Source organism: Macrobrachium nipponense, chromosome 1, assembly GCF_015104395.2.
Source record: "Macrobrachium nipponense isolate FS-2020 chromosome 1, ASM1510439v2, whole genome shotgun sequence".
NCBI classification, from domain to species: Eukaryota; Metazoa; Arthropoda; class Malacostraca; order Decapoda; family Palaemonidae; genus Macrobrachium; species Macrobrachium nipponense.
Genome location: NC_087200.1, coordinates 171,828,099 through 171,855,518, shown reverse-complemented (window position 1 = coordinate 171,855,518; position 27,420 = coordinate 171,828,099). Strand labels below are relative to the sequence as shown.

Here is a 27,420-nt window from a genome sequence, read left to right as displayed (position 1 = left end):
TCATACAATCGGGAGCAAAAAAAAGAGGCATAGTGTGGAATATGTACCTCAAGTATACATCAGTACGCAATAAACCATTAAAGGGAAATTGTTTTATTTTGTTTAGAGTACTCTGCATATTTGGGTGGAGAGAGAGAGAGAAGAGAGAGAGAGAGAGAGAGAGAGAGAGAGAGAGAATCGTCTTAGAAAAATCCATGAGACTAGGGCCATGTTTTCGATGTTGACGCAGTCCTCTATACTTAGTAGTCCTCTCCCTCCTTCCTTTCGTGTTATGTATAGACTATTATTATTATTATTATTATTATTATTATTATTATTATTATTATTATTATTATCATCATCATCATCATAATATAACGGTGGTATTAGTTGCAGTGACAATAATATTTGTGTGATTTTTTCCTGTTTTTACTGAACCTGAATACAAATAGAAATAACCCAGACTTCATACAATCGGGAGCAGAGGCATAGTGTGGAATATGTATCAAGTATACATCATACGCAATAAACCATTAGAGGGAAATTGTATTTGTTTAGAGTACTGCATATGTGGAGAGAGAGAGAGAGAGAGAGAGAGAGAGAGAGAGAGAGAGAGAGAGAGAGAGAGAGAATCGTCTTAGAAAAATCCATGAGACTAGGGCCATGAACTCGTATGGACGTGTGCAAGTGCATCCAGACTTAAAACGAACGACTTTCCTGTTTCATATTCATGCTATTTAAATGCCGACATTAAATGAGGCAAACATATTCATTATTTCCCTCAGCATAAATGCTTTATCATACAATAATCTCCGTCAACAAAATCAGTTTTGCCGCTTATGCGGAAGGGTTGGTACGAATGCACAGCAATTGTGTAGTCTGTATAGCTAGTGATCCAACATAATTAATAATTCATATTAGGAGATGAGGGTGTTTAAGGGATATGACATTTACCTGTGTAGGAATGGCTCTATCTTGGGCATTTTAAAGTAGATATTTTCTACAGTGATATTTCCAGCGATTTTCATCGGCTGATTTCACCTATAATTTAGGCAGCATGTATAGGATACCAACATGTTTCATTAATCTGACATCAAGAGAAAACTATAGTAGATTCACATCAATCGTGCATTTGATGTCTAGGCCAGTCCCTTACGACGCTCCTGATTGGCTGCCAATAAGCCAGTCAGAGGGCTGATCCCCTGAGGGATACTTTTGAAAGGACAGGTGGAGCGTACACATTAACATCGTGAACTCTCGAGAGAGACTGAGAGTTTCCAGCCTTGTTATTGGCTTATCAACAGCCAATCAGGAGCGTCGTAAGGGACTGGCCTAGACATCAAATGCACGGTTGATGCGAATCTACTATAGGACCCAGTCTATCTGATTAATATAAATCTGAAATATGTTTTTTAGACATCTGTTTAATTTAAATTCCGCTCTTGCTGTCTTGGAGGCTGTTTGAAATTATTCCGGAGAAAAGTTCATCCACGACGCGTTATGATAAGTCCCGGTAAATTCTAAATATGATGCAAAGACGATGGAGACTCATCCATTGATATTACCTTTATCCTTCCATCTATTGCATTAGACTTTTTTTGTTTCTTAGAAATCAGTAAACACCCTACAGTGCCGAATAACCGAACTTAAACAGTGAAAGCAATAACATTACTACATACTTTCTAGTATCGGTAACTTCAGCTTATGGAACAGTAGATCGACGATTTCTTTTTTCGTTTTTTTTTTTTTTTTATAGAATCCAATCTTATAAAAATAAATATTTCATAAGAATATGAATATCAGTCAAGGCATGTAGTATAAACTCGTTCCAATAATTTCAAAAGAAATACTATGTAAGAAATATAGATTTTATGAAGACTCGTTAACGGTGGACGAGGGAAAAAATGTGAGGCCACCCACATAGACAAACCCATTATGAAAGTACTTGACCTCAGTTGAAAATTTTGCAGTAAATATAGAATGTGAATTACGGGGGAAGGAAAAAATGGATTAATTTCATTTTCATGCGATATGTAGCTTGTATAAAGAAGTTCGTCCATAACAATAGACTGATAAAAAGGAAAGAAAAAAATTAAGATAAGCATTAAAGATCAACTAAGAGCCATCTCTGAAGTGTTGAACAAAAATCATTATCAACACGGGCCTGTTAGAAGTAGTAAAGAAATAAATAAAAAAAGAAAAGGAAAACCGCAGCAAAGACTGGAACGCTTGTAGCTACTATTATCATAACAATTAAAGCCAGACTCATTGGAAATGCAGGCTAACTTCAGAGAAAAGCACAGGGATGGGGTTTAAGATCTTTGCAGAACTGGAGAAGACAATACTGAACACACAATCTTTAGCGACCCTAATGTTTCCTATCAAAGGTTGTGTCAGAAGCACCCAGAGTCGATATTTTTGTTCAGATCACCACCTAGCAAAAGTAATGGAAGTAGCACGGATTTGTTTTTAAAACGTCTCCTTGCTGGCCATATTTTGCCTTTGGTTGTGCTTGTTTAAGTTTATTTCCTCTGTAGTACCATATGTTGTTGATAAATGCCTTCTTATTTTTATTTTTCTTTCTAGATTTATGGATTATTAAGACCTACACTAGACTGCACTTAACACCACAATAGTGTGTTTGCAACTATGTTTTTAGGAAGCTGGAATTATAAAGAATGGAGTGAAACAGTATACAATAAAATTGCAACAGTCATACAAAGAGAAAGGAAAGTTGTAACAAAAAGTTTAATTTGTGATGAAAAATGGAGGAAAAGAAAACTCCTGTATATATGGAAATCCCCGAAAATGAGAACTGAAATTAAGGAAGAAGTCAGGATTCAGGAGGTGCCGTTGCAAAGAATACAGCCCTCCTCGACTAAGCGTTCGATTCTCCGCTTAGTTGGTGATGTAAACACGTGTCAAGTTTTGTATTTTCGTGTAACGTCGTGAGAATTTACAATGGTGGGGCCTGCCATAAGATCGTCTAAAACAAACAAGGCGGAGGAAAATGAGTCGCCTACTAATAAGCGTTTGAGAAGGTCAGTAAATAAAGAAGAGGACTTACCCGCTGCCCAGACCCCCAAAAAGGCTGTTGGTAGGCCTCCGAAAAATAAAGAAGACTTAGCCGTAGTACCCGCTGCCCAGACCCCCAAAAGGGCTCCTGGTAGACCTCCGAAAAATAAAGAAGACTTACCCGCTGCCCAGACTCCCAAAAAGGCTGCTGGTAAGCTTGCGGAAGTTTGCGAAAGTCCCTATAAAGCAACGAGGGCTAGAGCAAGCAGGGAGCACATTAGTCCACCAGTTTCAGAAAATCTGTCATCACCGAAGTCGGGAACAGTACGGTCGAAACATTTGCTTGTGACACCTATTCCACTTGTTCAACCTCAGACCCCAACCACTCGATCTAAACGAGGTAGGCCTGTTGACATACAAACACCACCAAGACGTTCAAGAAGATTATCAACGGATTCCATAGAAGTGGTACCATTGGGCCAAACTAGCAATGTTGAAACTCCCACCAAGAGACCAAGACGTTTGTCTACAGCTTTGGATGAAACAGACTCCCCTCAGGTGCAGACACCAACTAGGCGTTCTAGACGACTGTCTACAGAGGGTAGCCATGTTCCTGAGACATTGCCACTAAAAGAAGAAATTCTGACAAGAAGGATCAGAAGACTCTCTACTGAAATTATTGATTCTCCAATTCCCCAAGGTGCAAGAACTCCAACTAGACGTTCAAGACGGTTGTCTACTGACTTCCTAGATGATGATATCACAGATGAAAAAACTGTTCAGACTCCTACAAGGCGTTCAAGGAGGCTTTCCTCTGGTGACCAAGATGTTTTGGCTGATAGCTCAAGTACTAAGCCTCAGCAAAATAGTTCTTTGAAGTCCTTGTCGTCAGTTGACCTCCCAGATAATAAATACAGTGCATCATCTAGAAGATCTAGACGACTAAGTGGATCAGGGTTGAATGAAAAGCCCCTGGAAGTTGTAGAAGAAGTTGAAAAGGAAGATGACAAGGAGACTGAAATTTTTTGCACTTCTAAAACTTTAAAACCAAAAGATGATATTTTAGAAGTAATAGTAGAAGATGAAAAGGAAAATGAAACTGTGCAGGAATCAGATCCAAAGGATGATATATTGGAAGTAATAGTAGAAGATGAAAAGGAAAATGAAACTAAGCAGGAATCTGCTCCAAATGATGATAAATTGGAAGTAATAGTAGAAGGTGAAAAGGCAAATGAAACTAAGCAGGAATCTGCTCCAAATGATGATAAATTGGAAGTAATAGTAGAAGATGAAAAGGAAGCACCAAACACTTCAAAACCAAAAGTTGCTGACGAAGGAAATGAACTCATAATAACCTTACCTGGAACAGTGCCAGAAAAGAAATTAGAAATCATTACAGAAGAGAAATTGGATGATGATGATATAATTTGTGTGGAAGAGCCATGCCCAAGGTTGCAACTAGAAGAAGATGAGGAAGTAAGAGTTTTAGATAAATGTGATGATGGAACAAAGACTAGTTCCTCGGCAGAAAGGTCACCCATCTCTTCATCACAAGAGAAAATGGAAGTGAGTTCATCGGTGAAAGTCACAACAGCAGTTGTGTCCCCTCCTGAAAATGTCACAGTGACTTCCTCAAAGTCTGCAGAATCAGATTTGGTTGATGTACTGTCAGAAGCTGTCACTAATAAGTTGAATGGGGAGCCAAATGCAACTTTAATTCAAGATTCTGAGAAAAATGATGTTTCCAGTACCACATCTACAGCAGACAAGAAGAACAATGAGGAGAAGAAATTAAACAGTATACCTAAGGAATCAAACAACAATTCTTTACCAGCTAAAGCACCAGATATGAGAGGAATGCCTGCCTCAGGACGTTGGTGGAAAGAGGAAAAGAAAAGGTGATTTTATGCATTCAGTTTTGTTTGTGAAATGTAGTAAATGATCACAAGTTCACTCCAGCTGCTTATTGCCAAATTGTACCGTAGTTTGTTTTTTTCAGATAGGATAGTATGCCGTTGTGTTTTTAAAGCTGTATTACCAGATAGCTAGTACATTTACTAGAGTGACCACAGGATAATTAGGCTCTTCTTCTCCTCTTTCCCACTGTTATCCCGTTGAATTTATTGCTAAAACTGAAATGCCTTATGCTCCAAAAGACTTAGAAAGATGTTATTTTATATAATGTTGAAAGGTATTTTCTTTCTTTAAAGAAGAAGCATTAAAATGATAATTTTTTAATGAAGCTTACCACTCTATTATTTATTGTGAACAAAATAATTAGTTTGTTCATGCCACTTACCTGACAGATATATATATAGCTGTATTTTCTGAAGTCCGACAGAATTTCAAAACTCGCGGCACACGCTGGGAGACGTGGGATATCAGGAACCATTCCCATTTTCTATTCATATTTTTTTCTGTCGCCGGTCGGTAAACAACTGTTTACAGACCTCTGCTCAGGATTTTTTGGAATTTGACTCGCTTTTAAGTATCTGATTGGTTTTTTGGTATTGAATTGGATTGTTGAATTGGCATGCGCGATAGTGGACCGTTTTTTGATTTTGGATTGACTTTTCTATATAAGATATGTCTGGATCAAGTGCAGTGAGTTTCAGAGTGTGTGTGAGGACTGATTGTAAGGTGAGGCTACCGAAAGCATCGGTAGACCCCCACACAGTATGTATGAGTTGTAGGGGGCATATTTGTTTGGTTGATAATCGGTGCAATGAATGTGAGAGATTGACCGATGATGATTGGAGAGTATATGAGTCCTATCGCCTTAAATTGGAGCGCGATAGGATCAGGAGGTCTTCCTCCAGGAGTGGTTCTACCAAAGGTTAAGGCTCAACATCTCTCCGCATTAACACCTGTAGAGTTTGCAACCCCTAAACCTGTGTTGCCTTCGGGCTCTGATTCTGTGTCGGGAGAAGCGAATGCTCTCTCTCTGATTTTGGAGTCTCTTCGCACTCTGGAGACCAAAGTGAAAGCCTTAGAAACTGGCTCGGTGCAAGTGTGTGATCGTGCCCCTAGTGTTGTGGAGGGGGCGTCAGATCGGCCCCATAATGCCTCTAGGCCTAGACCTCTATCAGACTCCCAAGACCCAGGGAGTAGGTATGTCGAAAGCCGCAAGAGGGTTACGGGGGCTTCCCACCGATCTGGCGTCCCTTCGGCAGGCCTTGTAGCAAAGTCCCAGGCTGCCAAGGAGCGCGCACGAGCGCGTGTCCTGAAAGAGTGCTTTTCGTCCTCCGAAGCGTCCTCCCCGCGCAAGGGGTGGAGCGCTCGGAGAGACTCTCGTCCTCTGAAAAGGACGTTTCGTGTTGAGGACGCTTCACGTCCTGTATCGCCGCTTTCGTCAGAGGATGCGTATGACGCTTTTCCGCCTCAGAAAAGGGGTAAGATCTCCTCCGATGAGGACGCTGGGTTGCGTGCACAGGCACGTCTACCTGAGAAGCAGGTAGCTGTAGCTGTGAGAAGGAAGGAGGCGTCCCCTCGCCCCTCGTCTTCTCACAGGATCAGTCCTGCTTCCTCTGTTCGTTCTTCCCCGACGAAGAACATTCTTTTGTCCCTTCAGGACCAGTTATCGACGCTTATGGCTCAGAGGACTCGCCCAGCAGCAGTCGAGCCTAAGCGGAGGAAGGACCTTAGACTGCCCGTCAAGAGGACGAAGCAGTCTCCTTCTCCCTCTCCTACTTCGTCTCGTTCGCCGATCGCTTCTCCTTCGGCGATTCGCCGATCTCGTTCGTCCTCTAGAAGGACGTTACGTCAGGACGCTTTTGAGGAGGACGCTCAGCACGACGTTCGACAGGACGCTCGTCAGGACGCTAGGCAGGACGCTAGGCGGGACGCTTGGCAGGACGCTTGGCAGGACGCTCGTCAGGACGCTTGTCAGGACGCTTGGCAGGACGTTTGGCAGGACGCTAGGCAGGAAGTTCGCCAGGACGCTGGACAGGACGCTCGCCAGGACGCTCGCCAGGACGCTCGCCAGGACGCTTGGCAGGAAGCTCGCCAGGACGTTCAGGGCTCTTTTCAAGACGCTTTTGGGTATTCCGACCAAGAAGTCGTACCCCAAGACGCTAGTTTGCGTGCACAGGCACGTATTCCAGCGAAAAGGTCTTCCCTTTCGTTTGAGAAACGTAAGGACGCTTCTCTGGCAAGTGAGGCTGCCCCGGATGGCGCTAAGGACGCTCGTCCTCGTCAGGACGCTCTACCTTCTTCAAGTAGTAAGCGTCATAGAGAAGACAGCCGAAATAAGGCTTCCTCTAGCAAGGATAGGGGTCCTTTGATTAAGCCAAGACCCGACATTAGGACGCACTCTCCGGACAGACGGTCTCCTCTTCCGTTTAGAGAAGAAGGAGAGCTGAGTAGTTCGGCTGACTCGGTTGAAGAGGAACCTTCTGCGGCCCCTTCAATCTCGGACTATAAAGTCCTCGTGCGGCTCTTGCGTTCTTCTTTCGAAGACAAGTTTCAGCCTGCAGCTCCCAAGTCTCCTCCTTCGCAGTTTTCTTCATCTAAAACTGGAAAAACCCCGGAGTTTGTGGAAATGAAAACTTCTCTCTCCACGAAACGTGCCTTTAAGAAACTCCAAGATTGGATGGTGCGAAGGAGAGATCAAGGCAAGACGACTTTTGCCTTGCCGCCAGCTAGACTCAGCGGAAAAGGGGGCATTTGGTATAGAACCAAAGATGAATTAGGAGTTCGTATCCCTTCTTCGGCTCAAGGAGATTTCTCCAGCTTAGTGGATTCGCAGAGGAGGTCTCTTTTATCCTCTGCTAAAGTACCTGGACCTCTACGAGACTGACCATCATTTGAAGGGTCTGCTCAGGACGCTTGAAGTGTTCAACTTCCTTGACTGGTGTTTGGGAGTTCTGGATCTGCAAGCGAGAAGCCAGAATCTCTCAGTCTGGGGGAGCTGTCCAGCGTGTTAGCATGTATGGACAAAGCCGTCAGGGATGGTTCGGAGGAGATCGTCTCTCATTTTGGAACGGCTTTATTGAAAAAGAGAGCTTTGCTGTGCAATTTCACAGCTCGTTCGGTAACTCCAGCTCAGAAAGCGGATTTGCTGTTTTCGCCTCTTTCGAACCATCTCTTCCCCCAGACTTTAGTAAAGGACCTGACTAACAGCTTGCAAGAGAAGGCAACTCAGGACCTTTTGGCCCAGTCTACAAGACGTTCGGCCGTACCTTCAACCTCTTCAGCTGCGGTTCGACCGCCGAAGAAAGTTAAGCCCTTTCGTGGGGCTCCCCCCTCGAGAGCAGCTCCTCGAGGGAGAGGGTTTTCACGAGGAAGAGCTTCCTTTAAGCCAAAGCCTTCCAAGTGAGAAGCATGTCCTTCAGACACCAGTCGGAGCCAGACTGAAGTTTTTTGCGGGAGCGTGGAGAGAGAGGGACACGGACTCTTGGTCCCTCAAGATCGTGGAGCAGGGGTACAAGATCCCCTTTTTAGATCTTCCTCCTCTTTCTACGACTCCCAGAGACCTTTCTCCATCCTATCAGGGAGAGAAGAAGAAAGTATTATTCGATCTCCTTCAACAAATGATCGACAAAAGAGCGGTGGAACAAGTCGCGGACCTGGGGTCCCCAGGTTTTTACAACAGGATCTTCCTAGTACCGAAGCAGTCGTCAGGTTGGCGTCCAGTTCTAGATGTAAGCAGGCTCAATCTTTTCGTGGAAAAGACCAAATTCACGATGAGACGCCTCATTCTGTTCTGGGAGCCTTGAGACCGGGCGACTGGATGGTGTCCTTAGACTTGCAGGGACGCGTACTTTCACATCCCGATCCACCCTCTTTCAAGAAAGTATCTAAGGTTTGTGTCTTAGACAAAAAAGTGTGCAGTTCAGAGCTATGTGTTTCGGCCTGACCACGGCTCCAATGGTGTTCACTGTAGTATGAAGAACGTAGCGAGGTGGCTACACTCTTCGGGAATAAGAGTTTCCCTGTACCTCGACGACTGGCTGATCAGAGCGTCGTCGAGAGAGAAGGTGTCTGAAGGACTTGCAGTTCACTTTAGCCCTAGCAAAGTCCCTGGACTTCTGGTCAACCTCGAAAAGTCGCATCTGACCCCAACACAGTCCATCGTGTATCTGGGGATTCAGATGGATTCAGTGGCTTTTCGAGCGTTTCCGTCCCAGGAACGTCAGCGGCTAGGCTTAGAAAAGATCTCAGCCTTTCTAAGGAAAGAGACTTGCTCGGCGAGGGAATGGATGAGTCTGCTGGGGACCATTTCCTCGCTAGAAAAAGTTGTTTCCTTGGGAAGACTGCACCTCAGGCCTCTCCAATTTTTCCTTGCGGACGAGTGGAAGGCCAAGGACGATCTCAATTCCATATTGAGAATATCGCTTCCGATAAAGAACCATCTAAGATGGTGGTTGGACCTCAGAAGCTTCAGGAGGGCGTGTCCCTAAGTCTTCTGAGCCCCGACCTAGTGTTGTTCTCCGACGCTTCCATCACGGGCTGGGGAGCAACACTAGGAGGGAAGGAAGTGTCAGGCTCCTGGAGAGGGGAACAGTAGCCTGGCATATAAATGTCAAAGAACTGGCAGCAGTATTTCTGTCCCTGCAGTTCTTCGAAAGGAGTTTTTGAGAACAAGATTGTTCAGATAAACTCGGACAATACCACAGCACTCGCTTTATTTAAAAAAATCAGGGAGGAATACACTCCAGAACGTGTTTTCCCTAGCGAGAGAGATTCTGCTGTGGGCAAAGATAAGAAATGTGACTATCCTGACGAGATTCATTGCAGGGAGTGCAAAACGTCAGGGCGATCCTTCTCAGTCGTCGGGAACAAGTCCTACCGACGGAATGGACCTGAACGAAGACGTTTGTCGAGACCTTTGGACGTTGTGGGGACGTCCACTGGTCGACTTATTCGCGACGTTCAAGGACCAAGAGACTTCCTCTTTATTGCTCCCCGGTCCTGGATCCAGAAGCAATCGCGGTAGACGCGTTGCTTTGGAATTGGACGGGTCTAGACCTGTACGCCTTCCCACCATTCAAGATTTTGGGGGAAGTCATGAGGAAGTTTGCGGCCTCAGAAGGGACGAGGTTGACCCTGATCGCTCCGATGTGGCCAGCGAGAGAATGGTTCACAGAGGTCATGTCTTTCCTTGTAGACTTTCCAAGGACATTGCCCTGGAGGAAAGATCTACTCAACAGCCCCACTTCGAAAGGTTTCACCAAAACCTCTCCGCTCTGGGTCTGACTGCGTTCAGACTATCGAAAAGTTGGCCAGAGCGAGAGGTTTTTCGAAAGCAGCTGCGAGAGCAATCTCACATGCAAGACGTGCTTCCACAAGAGCTGTTTACCAATCGAAGTGGGCTTCCTTCAGGGCATGGTGTAAAAAGGAGGGAGTTTCCTCTTCCTCGACCTCTGTGAACCAGATAGCTGATTTTCTGCTCTTTCTCAGGAATGTGCAGAAATTAGCGGTCCCCTACCATCAAGGGATATAAAAGCATGTTGTCAGCGGTTTTTAGGCACAGAGGCCTTGACCTGTCTGACAACAAGGACATTCATGACCTTTTAAAGTCTTTCGAGACTTCGAAGGTTCCTCAAATGAGACCTCCGTCATGGAACCTTGACGTGGTCCTTAAATTCCTTATGTCAAGCCCTTTCGAACCGCTTCAGGCAGCGTCTCTTCGAAACTTGACAAGGAAGGCTCTTTTCCTAACTTCTCTTGCGACGGCTAAGAGAGTTAGTGAAATTCAAGCGTTTAGTAAGTTAATGGGATTCAAAGGAGACAATGCTGTCTGCTCGTTGAACCCAACTTTGTTCCTGGCGAAGAATGAAAATCCTTCGAACCCTTGGCCGAAGACTTTCGAGATCAAGGGTATGTCAAGTCTGGTGGGCCAAGAACCAGAGAGAGTCCTGTGCCCGGTCAGGGCTCTCAAGTTCCATGTGCATAGAACGAAAGAGGTAAGAGGTCCCTCAGGTAATCTCTGGTGCTCTGTGAAGAGACCAGAGTTACCTTTATCGAAGAATGCTGTTGCTTTCTTTCTAAGGGACGTCATTAAGGAGGCTCATTCACTTTCCAGAAGACTGATTTGAGCCTCTTACGAGTGAAAGCGCACGAAGTTCGAGCTGTCGCTACCTCTCTTGCCTTCCAAAAGAACATGTCAATCAAGGACATCCTTGATTGCACCTTTTGGAGGAGTAAACTCCGTCTTTTCGCCTCACATTACCTAAGGGATGTGAGAACGATTTATGACGATTGTAATATGCACTGGGGCCATACGTTTCTGCGGACACAGTCTTGGGTCCGGAAGTAGCTCTTTCCCTATCCCTTAGTTAGGATTAGGTTAGGTTGTTGTGTTTTTAGGTTGTGGTGAGTCTCATGTGAAGATCTCCCATCCTTTAGTTAGTTTAAGGGGTTTTTTGTGAATAGTTGGTCAGGTGGTGGTCAGTTGCTTCGTTGCCCTCATTTGTATGGCCTCGATGGTCTTGTCATGTTGAGGTCTCGTACCCGTTGACAGACCATCCAGAGCGCACCAGCACTACAGGTCTCCACCTGGCTGGCAACTCTGATTTAAGCAAAAGCAGCCTTACGTGACAGTAATCACATAGTCTACTTTGCAAACAGGTGAGGAACCAAGATGTATATCATCTACTTAATTTAAGTTTCCTAAAAAAATCCTATTCTGTCTCTTCCCACCATCCGAAGGTGGGATTCAGCTATATATATATCTGTCAGGTAAGTGGCATGAACAAAATGTTATTGTTATTATACAATTAAGTTTGTTCATACTTACCTGGCAGATATATATAATTAAAGTGCCCGCCCTCCTCCCCTCAGGAGACAGAGGCATTAATAAAATATGAATAGAAAAATGGGAATGGTTCCTGATATCCTCCTCCCAGCGGCGGGAAGGAATGGGTACTACCACCTGGCCGCGCACTGCGTGTGGGCCGCGAGTTTTGAAATTCTGTCGGACTTCAGAAAAATACAGCTACTATATATATCTGCCAGGTAAGTATGAACAAACTTAATTGTATAATAACAATAACATTTTTCTATGAATATTGATTTGTTCCTAAACAAATACAAACCTTTTGTTCTGTACATACGATTTAGCCCGCAAATGCAAGCTGGAACAGCTGTTTAACTTTTTCAGACAAGCTTGTTAGCTATTGACTTGGGGACCCTGCCCGCCCGCCCGCCTGCCTGTCATATTGCACTCCACTTTTGGCAACTGTTGTGTAAAGAGGCCTACCCTTCTCCACATGACTGCTGTTTGCTTTTTGTTTTATGACTTTTTCCTCGAAATATATTGTTTGTTTTATGTATGCAAACTGCTCAATCACTTAATTTTTATTTATTTATTTATTTATTATTATTATTATTTTTTTTTTTTTTTTTTAAAGGAAGGGTTTAGGCACTGTCTAGGGAAGGACAGACTATGTAACCGGTTCCCCCTCTTTTGAGGTTGACCTTAGTAGCCTGCATACCTTGGCCAGCAGTTTCTGGTTTAAGGATCTGGGCTGCCTGCCAGCACGGCCCAACAAGAGGAGGTGAGCAGAGTAGCTTGCAGGTGCCCCCTCAACCCCCCTCCTGCTCTTTGCAGAGAGTGGCTCAATGGTCCTGGGATAGTGACCTAACCCAACCAGCTTGGTCACCCAGGCCAGGCAAGAGGAGGTCCCCTGCTCAGTCTTCCCCATTGATAGAAGCTCCAGCTTTTAAGAAGACAGGAGCATATGTGCCTATAGCCTTGCTTTCCTGTCAAAACTTTTGTCTTTGACAGACTGGGCAAGGGTGATCGCAATCACTCACCTGCTCCCTCCACCTCGGGGTTCTCTGGGAGCTGAACAAGTCTAGGACTTGAAACTGAAACTTTTCTTACTCCCATCCCAGCTTTTCTTTGGAGGTGTACATTCCTGGTTCAGTCCTCAGGCTGGACAGGATGCACACCCAAATGGTTGAGAGATCGCTAGGGGGCTCTGGTGAGTGTCCCTCCCCCGCAGAGGGAGTGGCTTGGTAGGACTGAAACCTAGAGGGACCTGAGGGTCCTCTGCCCTAGGACTCAGACACCTCTGAGTTGCAGAGACATTAGAATATGTATGTCGTTTGTTCCGATACGTAATACAAACCCTCGGTCCTTTAACAATAGGAAGGTAACTAGCGGCAGCTGGGACGGTCGTAAGCTTCGAACAAGGGGAGAACGGTAGTTAACTGCTTGTCCGATCGTGCGCGCGCGCCCCTGCGCGCCCCGAGAGGTGAAGAATCACTTTTGCTTTCGGCCGCGGGTGGGTGTGAAGGACGTGTTCGTCATCGCTCTCTGCCCGCTTCATCGTCGATGCTTTGTTTGTATATTGTGTTTTCTACTAATGGTTTGGTTTGACTTGAAAATGAAAACTGTAAGACACTGTTTTCATTTTCATTACTTAAATTATGAATCAACATGGAGCTATCGCCGTAGAGACGGCGATTTCCGCTCTTTTCATGAATTGAACCCTTGAATTATGTCTCGGTGCCGAGGGCGGGCGCACTCGCGCCGAGTCATGTATTTTGGGCGAAAGTGTGTAATTGAAAGATGTAAGTACTCTTTTTCATTATATTTTTGCCCTGTTGCGTTCGTTGCCGAGAGCTTGATTGCGCTCGGCAAGAGCCTCTTATTTTGTATGAATAGAATGCAATGAAAGTGGATTCGCAATGCAGTTTTCTTTTCATTTTCATTTATTAATTGCATCAAATTTAATTTTGGATCAATTTCCGCTCTTACCCGGGAATTAATCCTTACGATTTATTGCTGTGAAAGTGAAAATAGCAAGTGCAGTATTGTTCATTTTCATACAATCAACTTACCTGTCAGATATATACATAGCTAAGACTCCGTCGTCCCCGACAGAAATTCAAATTTCGCGCCACTCGCTACAGGTAGGTCAGGTGATCTACCCGGCCCCCGCCCGGGTGGGGGGCAGGACTAGGAACCATTCCCGTTTTCTACTCATATATTTTCTGTCGCCGTGGTATCAACATCGTTTGCTGCCTCCTCTTGACTGGAATTCGCTTTTCTAAGCAATTGATCATCTTTTTGTGGACTTTTGGTGACGTACCTGGATCGTTGTTTTGGCATTCGCTACTGTGGACTGGATTTGGACTTGCTTTTTGATTTTTCTTCAGAATGTCTGATTCAAGTGTTTGTGTGAGAATGTGTGTGAATGTAGGCTGCAAGGTGAGGATACCGAAAGCTTCGGTTGATCCTCACACTGTATGTCGCAAATGTAGGGGTTTTGATTGTTCTATTTCTAACCTGTCATGAGTGTGTGAAAGGTTGAATGTTGAGGAATGGAAGACTCTAACTTCTTACTTGAAGAAGTTAGAAAGGGATAGAGTCAGAAGGGCTGCATCTAAGATGGGTAGTTGTACAAGGCCTATTGAGCCTTTAGATAATTCTAACTCTTCTCTTAATTATGATTCTGTATCAGGACCCTCACTGGCCGTACATTCAGATTCAGCTTCGGAAATGGCTGAACTGAAGGCTACTCTTCACAGGATGAAATCCGAAATGGCTGCCATAAAAGGTAAGGATGGTGAAAGTGACTTTAGTGAAGTGAGTGTCCCCAGTGTTGTGGAAGGGGGCGTCTGACGTCTCTGCGACGCTCCCAGGCCTAGACCTCTTCCAAGCTCCCAAGCCCAGAGGAGAAGGAAAGTCGAAAGCCGTACGGAGGTTGTGGAGAATTCCCCCCGGTCAGGCGTCCCTTCAGCAGGTGCTGTGTATAGACAGCCTGCTCAGGACCGCTATCGAAAAAGCGTCCTCAGAGAGTGCTTCTCTTCGTCCGCTTCTCCCTCTCCTAAACGAGGGTGGAAGGATTCGGACTTGTCCAGGCCCCTGAAAAGGCACTGGAGAGATCCTGGTTTGGATTCAAGCCCGGAACGCTTTTCGGAAGAAGAACCTCCTTCTATCAAGAAGGCGAAGAGGGTTTCGCCGTCCCATGATGGGGGCAACACGCCTTCGAGGTCTACCTCTCCCGTTCAAGAAGATCGCAGGAGAAGCGTTCCAAAAGGATCATTTTGGCGGTACAGGAACAGCTTTCCTTTTCCGCCCTAGTAGGAGTCCTTTCGAAGGATCCTCCTCGTAAGAAAGACGTCAGACTGCCGGTCAAGAAGACTCGTCTTCCTTCTCCCACCAGGAGTGAGGCTCCTGCGAGACGTGAGTCTTTTGAGATCTCAGATAGAGACTCGTGGGAAGATATGGATCCGCCAGACAAGCGCGTAGCAACAGCCAAGCGCGAGGGCGTCCTACAGACGAAGCGGTCCTCTAAGAGAGAGTCAGACAAGCGAGAAACGCATTGCAGACGAGAGGATTCTCCCAGATGGGATACGTCTGCCAGATCATTAGCTTCAGCCGAGCGCGGAGTAACAAACAGGCGTGAGCATTCATCCAAAGCGTGAGGCTCAAGAAGAACATCTGTCACGCAAGAAGGGGAGGGGTTCAGGAAGACGCGAGTCTTCAACAAGGCACGAGGTGTCAGTCAGGCGCGAGACGGTTCAGAGGCGCGAGGCACCAGTCAGGCGCGAGGCGCCAGCCAAGCGCGAAGAGTCAGTCAGGTGCGAGACGCCAGCCAAGCGCGAGGACCTTGCCAGGCGCGAGGCGCCAGCCAAGCGCGAGGAATCAGCCAGGCGCGAGACGCCAGCCAAGCGCGAGGCGCAGACAGGCGCGAGGCGCCAGCCAGGCGCGAGGCCGCCAGCCAAGTACGAAGAGCCAGTCAAGCATAGGAGCTCTTTACACTCTTAGCCCCTCTCCTATTAGGAGTTTGTCCCCAGTAGAGAGAATGGTTGGACAAGAAGACCAGGAACGAGAAGTGGTCTCTCCTGCTGATCCGATTATGGAAGAGGAATCAGAGGACGAGTCTCACAGTAAGGAAGGACTGTCGAACTACCAAGTCTTGAACAGCTCTCCTTCTCCAGGAATACGGAGACGCATTGATCCCTGCCGCTCCTCCTTCGCCTCGTTCTCTGTTTTCATGCTCGAAGAGCTTCCGAAATCGTCGGCTTTCGTGAAGATGAGACCGACGATTTCTATGAAGAGAGCTCTGCAATCGCTGGATAACTGGATGCTTACTAAGAAAGGGAGCTTGTAGGACGTCTTTTGCATGCCCTCCCCCCCCTAGACTGACCGGCAGAGAGGGATTTGGTACCAGACTGGGGAGAATATGGGTCTCACTCTCCCTGCTTCACTGAAGCTGACTTTTCCATCTGGTAGACGCATCCAGGAGACATAGCCTTCACACGGCTAAGATTACTTGGGGCCTTTCAGAGTTGGATCATCTCCTCAAGGGACTTTTTTCCACATTCTAGAAGTCTTTAACTTCCTAGATTGGTCCCTTGGGGTGATGTCAAGAAGGCTCATGCCCTGAAGGGCTAGAACCGGATGTTCTCCTAGCAATTCTGTCATGTATTGACAAGGCGGTGCAAGACGGCTCAGGGGAAGTTTCTTCCTTGAAGCAAGGTCTCCTTTGAGAAGAGATCTGTGTTTAGCGCTTTCTTGACGAAAGCAGTATCACACTACAAAGAGCAGCTTTGTTATTCGCCCCTAGGTCTGATTTTCTGTTCCCGTCACAGTTGGTGAAGGATATTTCCCGATCGCTGACGGAGAAAGCGACTCAAGATCTTCTCCTGCAATCGTCCAGGAAGAAGAGACCATAATGATGGGAGAAAAGAAGTGACGTCTACTCCTGTTCGGCCCTTTCGAGGCGGCCCTCCAACTAGAGTTACCGCTAAAAGGAAAACGACCGAGAAGAGAGGTCGAGCCTCGTTCCGCCCCTTTAAAAGGGGAAAGTGAAGTGGCGCTCCTCCAAACACCAGTAGGTGCCAGGCTCCGGGGATTTGCGGAAGCCTGGACTCGCATCGACACAGATCCTTGGTCGATGTCGGTTCTTCAGAAGGGATATCTCATTCCTTTCCTGGACAATCCTCCCCTGACGTCAACTCCGAGGGAATTGTCCGCCAATTACAAGGACCCTGTGTTGAAAGATACTCTTCAACAAATGGTGATCAGATGTGGGACAAGAGAGCTATAGAACTTGTGCTGGATCAAAGCTCCCCGGGGTTTTTACAATCGTCTTTTCTTGGTTGCGAAAGCCTCGGGGGATGGAGACCAGTTCTGGACGTCAGCGCTCTGAACAAGTTTGTTCAAAAACAGAAGTTCTCCATGGAAAACCTCTGCTTCAGTCCTGGCGGCTCTTCGCCAAGGGGATTGGATGGTGTCCTCTGGATCTCCAGGACGCATATTTTCACGTCCCGATCCATCCTTCGTCGAAGAAGTACCTCCGTTTCATGACGGGGGGAAGGATCTTCCAATTCAGAGCCTTGTGCTTCGGCCTGTCGACGGCGCCTCAGGTTTTCACGAACCTTTTGAAAAATTTTGAAATGTGGCGAGATGGCTTCATCTGAAAGGAATCAGTATATCTCTTTATCTAGACGACTGGCTTATCAGAGCAAAGTCAGAGGAACAGTGTTTGGAGGACCTGAATGTGACACTAAACCTTATAAAGACTTTAGGATTACTCGTGAACCTCGAGAAGTCCCAACTGATCCCCAGCCAGAACTTGGTCTATCTGGGGATTCGGATGGATTCTCGGGGTTTTCGAGTATTTCCTTCTCAAGAGAGACTAGCGAGAGGTTTAGAAAAAGTCTCTCTCTTCCTAAGGAAGGAACGGACTTCGGCGAGGGAATGGTTGAGCCTGTTAGGGACCCTTTCCTCGCTCGAACAGTTCTTTCACCTAGGAAGACTTCATCTCCGTCCTCTTCAGTTCTTCCTCAGAAGTTCGTGGAACATGAAGACAGGACTACTCTCGGACCTTTTCCCATTCCAGATCTGATAAAACGTCATCTAGAATGGTGGTTACTCCCACTGAGGGAAAACAAAGGTACTTCCCTGGAAATACAGAGCCCAAACCTTGTATTGTTTTCCGACGCGTCGGAAAAAGGTGGGGAGCAACTTTGGGAAAGAGAGAAGTGTCAGGCACTTGGGAATGCTCTTCAAGTGTCCTGGCACATAAACTGCAAAGAACTGCTAGCTGTACACCTAGCTCTAAAGAGCTTCGAACCGTTAGTTTGCAACAAAATAGTTTCAAGTCAAATGCGGACAATACAACCGCTCTGGCATACATTCGGAAGCAAGGAGGTACTCACTCGTATGCCCTTTACGAACTCACGACGAGAACTTCTGTTGTGGACATCCCAGAGGAACATCTCTCATCTTGACGAGGTTCGTTGCAGGGAGTAAGGAACGTACGAGGCGGACAGGCTGAGCAGGAGGAACCAGGTCCTTCATACCGAGTGGACCCTCCACTCAGAAGTTTGCCTCAAGCTCTGGTCTCTTTGGGGAACTCCTCATGTCGACCTCTTTGCCACGTTCCTCTCGAGGAGACTGGAAGTCTTCTGTTCAGTGGTAGAAGATCCCAGAGCTCTAGCAGTAGACGCCTTCCTACTAGATTGGTCTCAGGGTAGACGTTTACGCATTTCCCCCATTCAAGATTCTGGGGCAAGTACTCAGGAAGTTTGTGACTTCAAAGGGGACAAGAATGACCCTGATAGCCCCCTTTTGGCCAGCTCAAGAATGGTTTCCAGAGGTACTGGAGTGGATAGTAGACTTTCCCAGATCCCTTCCACAAAGGAGAGATCTTCTCAGACAACCACACTTCGAGAGGTTTCATCAAAACCTCCCCGCTCTCGCTCTGACTGCCTTTCGACTATCGAAAGACTTGTCAGAGCGAGAGGCTTTTCTAGTAAAGCAGCAAGCTCGATCGCTAGAGCCCGGAGAACTTCCACTATCCGGGTTTATCAATCCAAGTGGGAAGTTTTTGTTTTTAGAAGGTGGTGTAAGTCAAAGAAGTTGTCCTCCTCCAGTACCTCTGTAGCAGAAATAGCTGATTTTCTGTTATTTCTGAGGGAGAAGAGTCGCAGCTCTCCGTAGCCACGATAAAGGGCTATAGGAGTATGCTATCGGCCGTCTTTAGGAATAGAGGCCTAGATTTGGGAAACAATAAGGATCTGCATGATCTGATTAGGTCATTTGAGACCAAGAAGTCTAGAATGACTTCTCCCCCTAACTGGAATCTAGACGTAGTACTGAAGTTCTTGACTTCAGAGAGATTTGAACCCATACATTTGGCCTCGTTTCGTGATATAACAAGAAAATGTTTATTCCTTTTGTCACTGGCGACGGCAAAAAGGGTTAGCGAACTGCACGCCCTTAGTGACAAAGTCGGGTTCAATGTAGATTCAGCCATCTGTTCCTTCAAGGAATTATTCTTGGCGAAGAATGAAAATCCTTCGAACCCCCCCTGGCCGAGAAACTTCGAAATAAAAGGATTATCGGGTCTCGTCGGCAGGGAACCGGAGAGGTCTCTTTGCCCGGTAAGGGCTTTTAAAAGTTTTACTTAAAGAAGAAGGAACAGTTGGGAGGTTTCTAGACAAGGCCTGTGTGCTCAGTGAAGGATCCATCAAGACCTATGTCTAAGAATGCATTAGCCTTTTTTGTCAGGAACGTAATTATGGACGCTCATAAGGCTTGCGGACGGAGATTCTTTAAAACTTCTGAGAGTAAGAGCTCATGAAGTGAGAGCAGTGGCGACGTCTCTCTCTTTTCAGAGAAATATGTCGCTGAAGAATATCTTGGAAGCGACATATTGGAGATGTAATTCTGTGTTTGCGGCTCACTATTTGAAGGACGTGCGTGTGACCTATGAAAAATGTTTTTCATTAGGTCCTTTTGTGTCTGCGGGCACAATCCTGGGTACAGGAGCTTACAACAATCCTTAAAATTTTTTTTTTACTACTTAAGTCTAATAGATATGTTCTAGACTTTCTGCTGAACAAGTGCAGTTGCCGCACAGGCGGCCAGTCACTTCAGTTTAGTAAGGAACTCTTGTGATATCTTATATTAGATAAAAATTTTTTTTTTCGAAAATTATTGTGTGCTTGTGCTTTTGTGGTTGAGTTACGGTTGTTGCGAAGAGTTGGGGATAACTCTGAGCAATTTTAATACTAACATGGTGGTTAGGATCAGGTGGTCGGGATTGTTGTATGCTCCTTAATAAGGTGTGTTGTCATGTAAGTGGATCAGCACCCATTGACAAAGTCCTTTCAGGCTCTGCCGAGTAAGTGGATAAGACCCCTTCGGCAGACCCACAAGAATTCTTGGCCATAGATCACATATCTCGCTAAAGTTTCTTGAGGTGATGCAGACTACGGGGAAAACACCCACGAAGTCTACCACTATCAGGTAGGAACCAAGGTTTTTATTTTATACCTACAACAGATGTTGTTTACCTGTCTATTCTAGTAGTAGCTGTCTCTTACCCTCCACCGAAGGGTGCCAATCAGCTATGTATATATCTGACAGGTAAGTTGATTGTATGAAAATGATATTGTTATAATACAATAAAGTTTCATACATACTTACCTGGCAGATATATACGATTAGGGCCCACCCAGCCTCCCCGCAAGGAGACAGGTGGAAGAGAAAATATATGAGTAGAAAACGGGAATGGTTCCTAGTCCTGCCACCCAGGGCGGGCCGGTAGATCACCTTGACCTACCTGTAGCGAGTGGCGCGAATTTGAATTTCTGTCGGGGACGACGGAGTCTTAGCTATGTATATATCTGCCAGGTAAGTATGTATGAAACTTTATTGTATTATAACAATATCATTTTCATATATATTTATGATAGCATCATATTATTATGGATCAAGTTTCCGCTCTTACCGGGAATTGATTTTTCCCTCTTTAAGTTCTATGAAGTGAATCGCAAGTGCAGTATTCTGTTTCATTTTCATATTACTTTTCACTGCTGTGCGGGGTAGGGGAAGCGAAGGTCTGCCAGGAAGTCGTCGGAAAGCTCTCCCTTCCGCGACTCCCTTGGTATCCGATTCTTCGTCTTCTTTCCTGCCCCCCCCGCTCAGCTTCCTCGTATTTTGTTTTTGGGGTCTTCCTTCCGTTCGGGGTGGGGGCATGTCTCCCCCCCCCGTGCGTGAGGGAACCCCTCTTACTAATCTGTCTGTGCTACCGCAGGTGCTACAGCCGTGGGAGACGACCTTGGACAGGTATGGACCACTGCGGCTGCAGGGCGTGCCTAGCATCCACGATCTGCTGCAGAGTCTAGCGAGGTCTGGGGCGGTGACCTTGGAGTGGTCTCCACTACAACCTTCACGGCCGCTTATGCTGCTTCCCCCCGCTGGTCTACACTCCCCATGCTGTGTCGGTGACGCCGTCTGCCGCTTCTAGGGCCGGTCGCCGCCGTACCGAGGAGGGGTATGCCGCCGCCGCCTGTGTTTTCTTCGTGTTGCCTGCCCCAGACTTCCGCTGTTCCAGCAGCTCGCCCCTGGACCGGCCGCCAGTACCACGCTGGCTGCCGATGATTCTACGAGGCGATGGCTGGGCCTGCCGTACCTGTCGCTGATGTGGTTCCCGCTACTGGCTTGGCTGTCCCTTCTGTGTTTTACCGCTGCCGCTGTTCCTGCCGCTCCTGATCTGGTTGCTGTTCCTGTCGCTCCTGGTTCCTGCGCCTGTCCATGCTGGTCCTGCCCATGGTGTGTCTTCCCCAGTCCCAGGTCCTTCCGGACAGGTGCAGTCGGGCCGTGTTGCTTCGGCAATAGGCCCGACTCCGGCCTGGATGGAGGACCTGACGACTGTCCTGCGTGAGCTGACGAAGAAGAGGAAGGTGTCATCTTCGTCTGTTGCTGCCTCTTCCCTTCGACTTCTAAGGCCCATAAGCCGAAGAAGAAGAGGCTGCCTCTAAGAAGTCTCCTTCGGGAACTTCTAAGGGCCCGTCCCACCTCGGTGGGACGGGGGGGTCCTTCTGCTGGTCCTCCTGCTCCTTCGGGAGCGGGGCCCGTCTCCCCTTCCGTAAGGAAGAGATAGACGGGGACCAGAGGAGTATCGGTTAGCTCTGGTACTTCTCGCCTGGTGCTAGCGGCGATGCCGCTACGCCAGGTTCCGGCTCGGTCTCTCGTTCGCGGGAGATCCCGAGTGTACGCTCTCCCTCGGAGACCGTGCAGCCAAAGTTACGGCGCCAGAGTTCGCTCGGCGCCAAGACCACGGCACGGAGCAGAAGGCTGGCGAGAACCGCTCAGGTGACTCTCGCCAGGCCAGCGGCCGCTCTCGCAGCGACCAGCTGGTAAACCGGGTTTTTGTTATTCCCCCTAAGAAGACTCCTTCGGGAAACTTCGAAGGGCTCGTCACATTCCGGTGTGACGGGGGGGTTCTTCTGCTGGTCCTCCTGTTCCTTCGGGAACGGGCCCGTCTCCCCTTCTGAGAAGAAGAAGAAGACGGGGACCAAGGGTGTGCTGGCTACCGCTGGTACACCCTCGCCTGGTCTTGGCAGCTCTGCTGCTAAGCCAGGTACCGGCTCGGTTTCTCGTCCGCGAGAAGTTCCGAGTGTACGATCTCCTTCGGGTGACCGTGCAGCCAAAGTTAAGACGCCTGAGTTCGCTCAGCGTCATGACCGAGGCACGGAGCAGAAGACTGTCGAGAGCCGCTCAGGTGACTCTCGCCAGGCCAGCGGCCGCTCTCGCAGCGACCAGCCGGTACCTCTGGGTGACGTGACGGTCTCTGACCGGCCACGGGTTGAGGCTGGGAAGAGGTCCCCCAGGTCCCCTCGACCGACGGTACCAGCCTCGGCTGGTACCAGCGGTTTGACGTGCCGCGAGGACGCTCACCGGTCTCACGGCGAAAGCGAGCTCTGCAGGTCACCTGACCGCCGCTCCCACAGGGACCGGGCGGATACGGTGACCAGCAGCAGCTCGTCTGACGCACGGGACCGGGGTCGACGTGCCTCAGTCGAGCCGCTCGCCACAGGTGAGCGCACGGCCAGGCCTGCAGATCGATCCCCACCGCGGGTTGGTGATCGGCTGCAGCCCCCACGTACGCTGGTCCTGCCAGCGAGCGGGGGGGGAGCGTCAGGTCTGTCTCTCCACTACCTTCAACTTCCTCGGGCTACACCGGGAAGAGCGAGGTAGCTAGGAGTGATCGTGAGAGGTGCGCCGCTCACGATCCGTCACGACGCCGCACGTGCCACGTATGGTCTTAGGACCAACCAGGACGTACGCGCAAGTGATTGGAGGCGACCGTCAGGGGGAGAGGGGGTGGGGGGGGTAGCGTCAGTTCTGTCTCTCCGATACCTTCAACTTCCTCGGCATACGCCAGGAAGAGCTAGGTATATAGGAGTGATCGTGAGAGATGCGCCGCTCACGATCCCGTCACGACGCCGCACGTGCCAGGTTGGTCTTAGGACCAACCAGGACGTACGCGCAAGTGATTGGAGGCAACCGTCAGGGATCTGTTGCTGGTCCTTCTTCTGAAGGAGGAGGGTCCTGGGAGCTGCTCTTGTTGGAGGGACTGGACGGTCCTACTCCTCAAGACGCTGTAACTTCCGAGATTCAGAGTAATCTTTACCCAGGTTATTGCACTGATTCGTCAGCACAACGACCGGGGGAAGGGGGGAAGGATCGCCGCTACCACCAGCAGAGCCTATGTCTCTGCTCGAGTCGTTTTGGGGCCCGAGAGGGAACCCAAACCGACGTGGGTATGCCGCAATCGGAGCTTACCGATTCTGTCTTGAACCAGAGTCTCTCGTCTCCGGACAAGAAGGCTCTCTCAGTTTCTGGCCGGTCGATCAAAGCTACTTCCACCTCCTCTACTGCGACAGCGGCGTTCTACGTGTCTTCGGACACCGTATTTAAATACTCCTTCGGTCCTCCTGAGAGGTTTCGACCTCGACGAGGACTGGAATGAGTCGGAGGACGGTATCGGCTCTCTCCTGTCAGGTGGTCGATCAGCCCCACCCGACGACGTTCACAGTGGCGGCAGACCCTTACCTACAGTGAGAGTTCGTAACCCTCCTCGGGAAAAACGTTTTCTCCTGACGATACGTTTTCCCAGACTCTGAGAGGCCCATCGCGCAAGGCGATGGCTGCTCCTACTCTTCTCCAACTGCTAGTTCCACTGGGAAGGAAGCGAGTGAGTATCCAATTCCTCCCCCATTCCCTCTCTCCTTACGGCTACGAGGGAAAGGGTAAGGATCCTACAGAGATTTCTCTGTAGGATCCCACGTTGGGGACTGCGCTACCCAGGGGGGGACCTTCGGGTCCTACCTGACGTAAGCCCCGTCGTTGAGGAGGGATCCTGCCCCATTCTCGATTTCTACGGGAATCGAGAGGACCACCAGCCGATATCGTTTGAACGAATTCGGTGGGGGGTTTCGCAGACTGCTTAGAATTCTACGGAATTTCTAGCGCATTCAGAGTGTTAGAGTTTCTTACGATCTCCAAACACTTAGGCGAGACCACGGTCCAAGTTGAGCGAGACGAGAATCCCGATATGTTACACGATAATCGGGAACTCCGCCTATGCTCGAATTCCTGGAATTTCTTAGCATTAGGAAGAAGACTGCTGCTGAAGAAGACTATCTCACAGTAGGCGACCAACCTGGAATAGAGAAGAACGGACGGGAATATCCAGTTTGGCTGGAACTATCGTCTTAGTATTCTGTTCACCATTGAAGCTTTCCTTCGAGGAAGACTTCTCCTTCACTCTCTTTAATAGAGAACGAAGGTGGTCGATCTCCAATCCTTATTTTGTTTCTTGAAGGAAAGAATTTAGGATGGAGATCGTTGTTCAGAATCCTACAAATATACTACGTATATTAACCTCGCGACATGATTCTGCTAAGCAGTTGAATGGTCCGAGGGGTAGGCGCATATCCTGGTTATTCTACGGATTGCGACTTAGACGAAAAGTATCTAATTGAACTGCAACCCGGGTTGCCTGCAACCTCCCAGGAGTTTCCAGTTTCAATTTTATATACTTATGGTGTTGTCACAACAACACCATTTTAGCTTTTATATTTACCGAAATTCGTTTCGCTTAAATATAATTGCTGCGAGCATATCTTTTTATGCTCGGTGGTTCTAGCCGAACGCATTCCTTCGTGGAAAGGATTCTTGGCAACTCAGGATGACGACGTCAGCGACAGCTACTGCGTATTGAATTGCCCGAGGCATTTCAGTATCAGCTGCCGCTTTGAGATAGACGGTTGTTTATGTCTTTCTCACCTGCTTTGATTGAATAACAACCGTATCTCTGCCCAACATCACGGACTTAAGTCTCTGATTAACGGGGATTCTCGCATACATGAATGACCATCTACTGCTGAGAAACGCTAGTATTCATCGTCTTCGGTATTGCGAGAATTTTAAACAGAGATATCTATTCGACTCTCATCTTTCTGTTTACCGCACGGTAACAGAATTCTGTAATAGTCTCTTGCTGCATCGTATCCCGATAATGCGAATGATTTTTTGCGGAATCTGAGTTTGTCCTCAAAATATCTTGTATTCGGAGGTGTACAATTGTTCATTGTTCACCCCGGATTAGCAGATGTATTGAAAGACATCGCCTACTCCCACACCTGCCAGCTCTACTTCCAAACGTTCAGCCCATGAGAAGCAGTTCTTCAAGCGGCTCTCCCCTGTGTTTCATTACTGAAGAACGCCCCGCTTTCATTGCACAACGGACAGCAATGAAATGGCGGTTAGCGTTTTCAGTCATTTGTAAGCACAGGTTTAGAATCTTGAGATTCCTTCTCTCGATTCAGCTTCGTCTTCAACGTCACATAGTGTTGTTTCTCCTTAAGCTGAGATTCAACGTCTATGAGATTTTCTTGCCATCAGGGACCTCGGTCTTTTGAAGGCAATTGACTTTCGCCTTTTGAGCTTATGCATTAAGAGAATCATCGCCGCGCCGTCCGGCATCGGTGACTAACAAATATTTTATTTGTTTGGTCTCTCAGCATAACTCTTTAAAGGGCGAAGGTCAGTGACTTACCCGGTATGCTTGGACAACTTGCCTCTACTGATTCCGAACCAGTCAGTCGGCAGCTGTCAGAGCGTCCGAGTCAGTTACGAACTATGCTGTGGACTTAGTTCGGTTGTTCCAGAGCAATCATTACTTCGTCTTAATAGCTTGTCAGTATGAGTACTGTACATAACCAAAGTCGAGAAGAGGGATAGGTCATACGACTTCTCTTGAGAAGTCAAGCACAAAGGGATGGGGATTTGTGACGCTCGATTTCGTACCGATCTTCGTAGCGAAGACTCAGAACCCTTCGTAACTGACGATTGGTTCGAGTCCTTCACAATACCCTCCCTAATGGACGTCACCGCCTCCGATACGAAGGCTATGCTGCTTTGTCCTGTGAAGGTGCGACGGAGCTGTCTGAAGAAACTCGACACCCAGGATGAGTGTGGACGCCTCTTCACATTCTCTCGCGTTCCGCAAGAACTTCTCCGTGGCGCAGGTAATGAAGGCAGGCGCCTGGTCCAACCGGACCGCATGCACCTCCTTCTACCTTCAGGATATTGCCCACAGTTCCTTGGATCTTTTTCCTTGGGAACCGTGGTGGTTGCTCAACACGTTGTGTAGTTAACCCAGACCCTCGCAGGCTGAACAGCATCGAGTCCTGGTGTACCGTAAGAATGGATGAGGAATGAGAGTGTGACTGGCTCCTCTTCCCATCTTTTTCTTCTCCCTCTACCTTTGGGTAGAGGGACACGGTCGTCACCCTGCTGGGTAAGGACGAGATGCAGGTGAGCTACTCAATAGAGCACCATCCTATCCCTTTCAGTAGGGATAGGAGTAAATATCCACCACTTCCTCCAACAAGGGGGAGGAAGTGGATGCCAAATTGAGACAAACCATCATTTTATGATTGTCTCTTGCAAACAGGAACAAGTTCTTGCTTGCTGGTACGAAGAGATACGCTTGCCTCTCTCTTAGTACTTGGCCCAGAGGTCTGACCATTGATCCTGCGGTGCACACCCCCCCGATCAATCGGACAGAGGTTTGGATCCCTCCCTTGCTCTTACGACCAGGGAGGCACTCCAGGGTTGGACGAACACCAGTCTGTTCACCAAAAAGACTCAGATTCCTCCCACCAAGAAAGTGAGTCTTCCTATTGTTAAAGGACCGAGGGTTTGTATTACGTATCGGAACAAATGACAATTTGTCGAAAATTGCATTTTTCCTAACTATACAAACCTGAGGTCCTTTACATATAGTCCCACCTCATGCCACCCCTCACTCTGCAACTTTTTGCATGGGCCTAAAAGCAAAAGTGATTCTTCACCTCTCGGGCGCGCGGGCGCGCGCACGATCGGACAAGCAGTAACTAACGTTCTCACCCCTTGTTCGAAGCTTACGACCGTCCCAGCTGCGCTAGTTACCTTCCTATTGTTAAAGGACCTCAGGTTTGTATAGTTAGGAAAAATGCAATTTTCGACAAATTGTCATTTCAATGATCTTGAGGAAGAAACCTTGGCTTTTCTTGCAGACCACTCTTTCACCATCGAGTCTTTCTGGTGACTCCAGAATGAACCCAGGCTTTTGGTCAGCCTGACATGGTCTAGGCTTGCTGATGAGGTTTTGCTTCAAA

The 27,420-nt window shown here is 47.8% G+C and overlaps 1 protein-coding gene across 1 annotated transcript in view; it reads left to right on the top strand.

Moving 5' to 3' along the window:
• The first annotated feature begins 2,855 nt into the window (after nt 1-2,855).
• The window catches only part of LOC135219833 (neurofilament heavy polypeptide-like), an 87,521-nt gene continuing 62,956 nt past the window's right edge, over nt 2,856-27,420 (top strand). The window contains exon 1 of the mRNA XM_064256941.1: nt 2,856-4,892. Coding sequence (XP_064113011.1) covers nt 2,941-4,892 — 1,952 coding nt within the window. The 5' untranslated portion in view covers nt 2,856-2,940. The remainder of the gene's footprint in view (nt 4,893-27,420) is intronic.